The 7,178-nt window shown below is 48.8% G+C and overlaps 1 protein-coding gene across 1 annotated transcript; it reads left to right on the top strand.

Annotated features, from left to right (window-relative positions):
* Positions 1 to 980: 980 nt before the first annotated feature.
* LOC124682847 (probable WRKY transcription factor 17) lies at positions 981 to 2,107 on the top strand. Its single transcript, XM_047217465.1, has one exon. The coding sequence runs from the start codon at positions 1,053 to 1,055 to the stop codon at positions 1,962 to 1,964; it is 912 nt and encodes a 303-aa protein (XP_047073421.1). The 5' UTR covers positions 981 to 1,052; the 3' UTR covers positions 1,965 to 2,107.
* The last annotated feature ends 5,071 nt before the right edge of the window (positions 2,108 to 7,178 follow it).

The raw sequence follows: 7,178 nt of genomic DNA, 5'->3' as shown, positions 1-7,178 counted from the left end.
TGGTTCCAGTGCCAGCCCGCATGAGCTCGGGCGAGAGGAACCCCATCCCATCCATCCATCACCGCGGCTACACCACCACACGCTCCACAAGCGAGCTCTCAAGCCTATAGTGCACGCCGGAGCCATGGCCCGCCTAGGCCCAGATCAAGCCTGAATATTGACCACCATGCATTGTGGCGCCGATGTTGGGTCATTGTAGCCGATCATGGAGTACGCCGTGGCGTGGCGGCATAAAATTTTGCGTCTAACATGTAAGTGGTGGAATGCGACGACTTCGACATGGAGGTGGTGGTGGTGTGCGACGGTGGCGACTGTGGGATGAGAGTGGCAGAGGGAGAGCTTTTATAGGCGGAGGCGGGAACCGCTAGAGAACAGGCGCGAAGGGCCGATGTGGCATTAACGTGGCCGCATGGAGAAGGCGCACGACTGCGATGCATGGAGAAGGCGATCGTCGACAAGACGCCTTGCCTGCCTCCGCATCGAGAACCGTCATCACCATTATGAAAAGTTGACTGCGTGTTTTGTGTGTCAATGATAGGGAGGGCCGCCACTCACCACGTCACCGAAGTGTTGCGTCTTTGTGCGCCCGCTAGGAGCCATGTGTAGCAGGGATGGCCTCGGGGTGTCAGACACCGTATTCGACCGGCATACGAGAAAGACATTTGACGCGGGCGGGCGGCTGGACTTGGTTATCTTTTTAACGTGATTCAAAGACGTTTGAGCGGTTTGAGAGATACGGCTGAAGATGAGAAACTAGTTGACATTGCAAGGAAAAAATAAGATAAGATGAAATGCAAGTCTTATAGCAATGAGATGCCCAAAGCAGAAAATTGACTTGCGCGAGGTGCTGTATCGAAAAAGACCCATAAAAAAGAGCTAACCAATCCATTGACTTGCATCAATATTATTCTTGGTCTCTCCTCCTCCCGTTTCCACTTTATAAAACCTCCCGGCCTCCATCCATCCAATCTCAGAGTCACACCAACAGCCCAAAGTACAAGCCAACAACAGCACTTCTTTCCCCATTCTTCTTCTCTTCTCCGAGGGCGACCATGGCCGTCGACTTGATAGGACGTGGCTACCCACCTCGCAGCCTCGCCGCCGAGGAACAGCACGAGCAGCTAGCTTTCCAGGAGGCCGCAGCCGCAGGTCTACGCAGCTTGGAGCTCCTCGTCTCCTCGCTCTCCCCGCGCGCCGACCGCGCAACGCCGCTCGGGGAGATCGCTGACCAGGCGGTGTCCAAGTTCCGCCGCGTCATCAGCATCCTCGACCGCACCGGCCACGCCCGCTTCCGCCGTGGACCTGTCGGAGGAGCTGCCGCCGCGTTGACTTCCCCTCCTATCTCTTCTCCTCCTCCGATGCCAGTCCGAGCACCGGCCCCGGCGCCGGCGCCAGCGAGCTCCCTGCAGTTGGCACCCCAGAAGAGCCTGACGCTGGACTTCACGAAGCCCACCAAGGCGCCGGCAGCGGCAGCGGCCGCGGCGCCTTCGGTGACGTCGACGTCTTTCTTCTCGTCGGTGACTGCGGGAGGCGAAGGCAGCGTGTCCAAGGGCCGGAGCCAGCTTGTGTCCTCCGGCAAGCCGCCGCTCGCGGCAGGGACCAAGCGCAAGCAGCACCAGCTGCAGCCGCCGCCCTGCGCGAGCGGCGCGCACTCGGACGCCGCCGGTGGGCGGTGCCACTGCTCCAAGAAGCGCAAGCACCGGGTGAGGTACACGGTGCGCGTTGCGGCGGTCAGCTCGCGCGCGGCGGACATCCCCGGCGACGAGTACTCGTGGCGCAAGTACGGGCAGAAGCCCATCAAGGGGTCCCCTTACCCGCGCGGCTACTACAGGTGCAGCACCGTGAAGGGCTGCCCGGCGCGGAAGCACGTGGAGCGCGCCACCGACGACCCGGCCACGCTCGTCGTCACCTACGAGGCCGACCACTGCCACGACGCCTCGCCGCCGGCCGCCGCGGCCAACTAGAGCTCCCTTGACAGCTGCGGGATCTGATTTCCTTCTTCCATTTGTTCTTTCAGTTAGTAATACGTAGTGCTATTAGCGATCTAAGCCTTGTGTAAAGAATCCAGGATTAGCAATGAAATGTTGTCAAATCAGTTTCCTTCTTCTGCCGCATTTTCTGATAAAATTCAGCGTGATTCGCTTCGATTCTTCTCACATAGTCACATTGGGGAGTTCTCAGCATTAATATTTCTATTTACTACTACTGCTACTAGCGGCCCTGTGCGCAGGTCAATGGGGGCCATTAATTCTTACATTAATCCTGGGGTCGGGAGTGGGTACCAGCTGCAGGCACTACTGCCGCTGGTCAAAGGCTAGAGCCAGTGATGGGTCGCTTTCCTTGCCCGAAGAGTACTACAGATTTTTGAGAACTCATTCAACGAGAGAGCCACTGAAAAACGTACGATTAGAGATGTCATGCCAGTTAAATCCTATGAAAAGAGGAGTTCTCCTAGGATTTGCACAACAAAATTCTTAATGATATATTTCTATGAATCAAACAATTAGCATAAGAGTTCTTTTTTATTGTACCAAAGAAATTTAATTCGGCTCCCGCGTGCATATGTTCCCTCTAATAGAAAATTATTTTTCAAAATGTCGAAAAGTTTTATCAAAAAATTCTACATGTACATCTCTACAATATACATGCGTTCATCAAGTTTCGTGAAGAATCTTTTGAAAGGCATTGGATTTTGTCTTTTTACACACGCTACAGGACAAGTCGATTTTTCATGCAACGACTTTGTGAGCGCGTTGCGCGTGAAGATATACGTGTGAATTTTTTGTTTCAGTTTATTTAAACTTTAATATGCGTAATATGCATTTTAAAATAAACGAAGCATATGCTCTCATGTGCCAAAACACCACTCTCTGTGTGTAGGCCCTATAAACCAAAAATGAGTTTAACCAAATTTTAGAAAAAAAGAGTACAATCCAATATCTAACACTATAACATATATCATGAAATATGTTTTATATGATATCCATATAATATCATGGTTCTTACTGCCCTTTTTAAAGAAATAGTCAAACTTTACCTAGCTTGACTTTTCTACTTCCTTTGTTCTAAAAAAAATTCGCAACTTTTTCTAGATACGAATGAATTTATAGCTAAAAGATGTCTATATATCTTCCGTATCTAAACAAACTTAGAAAGCTTTTTTTAGAAACAGAGAGAGCAAACAATAATATAGAACTTATATATTGGAATAGAGATAGTATTGTTTTTTTAGGCTGAACAGGGGGGTTTTCGCACTGCATATTTTTTTTATTTTCTATTTAAGGAAAAAAGAGTAGTTCAATGTATTACAAAAAATGGGTGCTAGAGAACAACACATAAAATAAAAAACCAGCTCTAATGTAGGCTAAGCCAACAAAACCGTCAAACCACTAGACAAAATTGTGCACCCAAGTCTTAAGACCTGCAAAAGAGTTCCTACGAGCCTTGAAAATGCGTGCTATGTTATATTGTGATCCAAATTCATATACTAAAGGGAGGCTAACTTCTGACGAGCGGAGCGAGGCCCGTCGTCGGTAGGCTTGGGTTTATCAGATTATAAGATAACCCACGGCGTTTGTAAACACCCCACGATATAGGAAAGTTTTGCTAGCTAGCGCCCGTGATTTTTCCCCTTCTGTGTTGGAAGGGGTTTTCCACGTTAAATCTCGTGTCTCCGCTGCGTTTTCTTTTATCGTTCTTCGTTATTTGTCGCATTTATAACAAGTGGTATCAGAGTCTGTGTTTCAATCTAGGGTTTGCGACATGTCTTCCTTGAAGTTCGATCTACCACAGCTGGATTATAACACGAGATTTTCTCTGTGGCAAGTGAAGATGAGGGCGATCCTTACTGTTGGGGGGATGACCAAAGGCATGCCAAACCGGATGGTTTGAGCCATCAAGATACCGGTTTAAAGGTTATTCCGGAATGAGAAACTAGGCTTTTGGCTAAGTAAATCTATACCGGTATCCCAGGAGAGGTATACCGGAATGAGCTAAGAAGGTACCGGATTACCGGTACAGGCTACACTGTAGCACGTCGGCAAGACTGGTCAAAGATTCTCTAAGGAGCTAGAGGACAAAGATGAGCGAAGCACTTCAGCTTTAATCGAAGCTCTGGAGTTAAAGCAGAGGATGACGTAAAAGGTACCGGAGGACGTCAGCCTCCCTGATTAAAGAGATACCGGTGACGCCGGTAGCTAAAGAAGCTTTGTAAAGTAGTTTGTCTAGTTAAAGATGCCATTAGGGTTTCCTAGGGTTTCTTCCCCTGTAAGTCACCCTCTCCCCTATATAAGGAGAGGGGGTACACCCATACGCGGGTACGTCCTATCTTGTATCCAGAAACATGTAACCTCTTATGATCAATGAATAGAAAGATCTGAAGGGGAAATAGTTCTTGAGTTCATCTTCTTCTACCTCTGGCCAAGGCCAAGTACATAGGAGATTCATCCGGAATCCATCCCATCCTTACCAAAACCCTCACCCGAATCCTCTAGCGCACATCCGGCCCCAACTTAAGCCATCCCATGGCATCTGTCTGTTCACCACGACGACAGTTGGCGCCCATCGTGGGGCAAGCAGCTGCGCTTGCTGGAGTTCATATTCGGGCGGGCCTCCTCACCGTCGGTGGCGAGCGTGTCGTCACCGCGCTCGTCGAACGCGTCCTCTCCATGGACTTCATCAACGACAACGCGGGCTGCTTCACCAATGGAGGTAAGTTCCCCAAGAACGGCCGCGTCATCGAGTTCGGGAGCCTCCGCGTCTACTACGGCAAAATCCCTGAGCGCCAGTGCCTCTCGGCGGTGCTGGTGGCTCCGGACCCGCCAAGGTCTACGCTTCGTAGCGGCCACGCCACCGGCAGCGTCGAGGTGCTGGTGGTTGGCGCGGGCGACGCCGGCAAAGGAGCTGCGGCGGAGGGCGCAGGACCGACGAAGTCCACGCGCACGGCCAAGCCGCCGACCGAGCACAACCAGGAGGCTCCAGGTGCATCTACAACGCCACCGGAGACGCCTCTCCAAGCAGCCATGAACGTGCTGGCGACGCTGATGTCTACGGGTGCTTCTATTCTTGTAGACAGTGTTGGGCCTCCAAGAGCAGAGGTTTGTAGAACAGCAGCAAGTTTCCCTTAAGTGGATCACCCAAGGTTTATCGATCTCAGGGAGGAAGAGGTCAAAGATATCCCTCTCATGCAACCACCGCAACCACAAAGCAAGAAGTCTCTTGTGTCCCCAACACACCTAATAGGTGCACTAGTTCGGCGAAGAGATAGTGAAATACAGGTGGTATGAATATATATGAGCAGTAGCAACGGCGCGCCAGAAAAGTGCTTGCTGGCGTGTGGTTGATGGTGGTAATATTGCGGACAGTAGAGATGCAGTAAAACAGTAAACAAGCAGCGATAGCAGTATTTAGGAACAAGGCCTAGGGATCATACTTTCACTAGTGGACACTCTCAACATTGATCACATAACAGAATAAATAGATAAATGCTAGACTCTACACTCTCTTGTTGGATGATGAACACCACTAACTGTGTAGGATTACATGAACCCTCAATGCCGGAGTTAACAAGCTCCACAATATTCGATATTCATGTTTAAATAACCTTAGAGTGCATGACAGATCAACACAACTAAACCAAGTACTAACATAGCATGCACATTGTCACCTTCACGCTACGAAAGGAGGCATAGATCACATCAATACCATCATAGCAATAGTTAACTTCATAATCTACAAGAGATCACAATCATAGCCTACGCCAAGTACTACACGATGCACACACTCGTCACCATTACACCGTGCGGGAGGAATAAACTACTTTAATAACATCACTAGAGTAGCACACGGATAAATTGTGATACAAAACACATTGCAATCATAAAGAGATATAAATAAGCACTTCACTATGCCATTCATAACGGTGAATAAGTATTCTGTGAAATATAGCCTAAGAGACCCACACGGTGCACACACTCGTCACCTTTACACACGTGGGACAAGGAGTCTCCGGAGATCACATAAGTAAAATCCACTTGACTAGCATAATGACATCTAGATTACAAGCATCATCATATGAATCTCAATCATGTAAGGCAACTCATGAGATTATTGTATTGAAGTACATAGGAGAGAGATGAACCACATAGCTACCGGTACAGCCCTTAGCCTCGATGGAGAACTACTCCTCCTCATGGGAGACGGCGAGCGTTGATGAAGATGGCGGTGGTGTCGATGGAGGAGCCTTCCGGGGGCACTTCCCCGTCCCGGCGGCGTGCCGGAACAGAGACTCCTGTCCCCCAGATCTTGGCTTCGCGATGGCGGCGACTCTGGAAGGTTTCTCGTACCATGGCTTTTTCGTCTCGTGGTTTTAGGTCGAGGAGGCTTAAATAGGCGAAGAGACGGCGTCAGAAGGTCAACAAGGCGACGACACAACAGGGGGGCGCGGGCCCCCCCCTTGGCCGCGCCGGCCTACCATCTGGTGGGCCTGTGGCCCCCCTCTGGCGACTCTCGGGTGTTCTGGAAGCTTCGTGCAATCCTAAGATGTTGGGCGTTGATTTCGTCCGATTCCGAGAATATTTCCTTACTAGGATTTCTGAAACCAAAAACAGCAGAAAACAGCAACTGGCCCTTCGGCATCTCGTCAATAGGTTAGTTCCGGAAAACGCATAGATATGACATAAAGTATGCATAAAACATGTAGATATCATCAATAAATTGGCATGGAACATAAGAAATTATCGATACGTCGGAGACGTATCAGCATCCCCAAGCTTAGTTTCTGCTCGTCCCGAGCAGGTAAACGATAACAAAGATAATTTCTGGAGTGACATGCCATCATAACCTTGATCATACTATTGTAAACACATGTAATGAATGCAGCGATCAAAACAATGTTAATGACATGAGTAAACAACTCAGTCATAAAGCAAAGACTTTTCATGAATAGTACTTTCAAGACAAGCATCAATAAGTCTTGCATAAGAGTTAACTCATAAAGCAATAAATTCATAGTAAAGGTATTGAAGCAACACAAAGGAAGATTAAGTTTCAGTGGTTGCTTTCAACTTATAACATGTATATCTCATGGATATTGTCAATGTAAAGTAATATAACAAGTGCAATATGCAAGTATGTAGGAATCAATGCACGAGTTCACACAAGTGTTTGCTTCTTGAGGT

Source organism: Lolium rigidum, chromosome 1 (assembly GCF_022539505.1).
Source record: "Lolium rigidum isolate FL_2022 chromosome 1, APGP_CSIRO_Lrig_0.1, whole genome shotgun sequence".
Lineage (NCBI taxonomy): Eukaryota > Viridiplantae > Streptophyta > Magnoliopsida > Poales > Poaceae > Lolium > Lolium rigidum.
This window is presented reverse-complemented; position numbering and strand designations above follow the sequence as displayed.

Coding starts and splice junctions, on each gene's coding strand:
- LOC124682847 (XM_047217465.1), top strand. CDS start 1,053: ATGGCCGTCGACTTGATAGGACGTGGCTACCCACCTCGCAGCCTCGCC.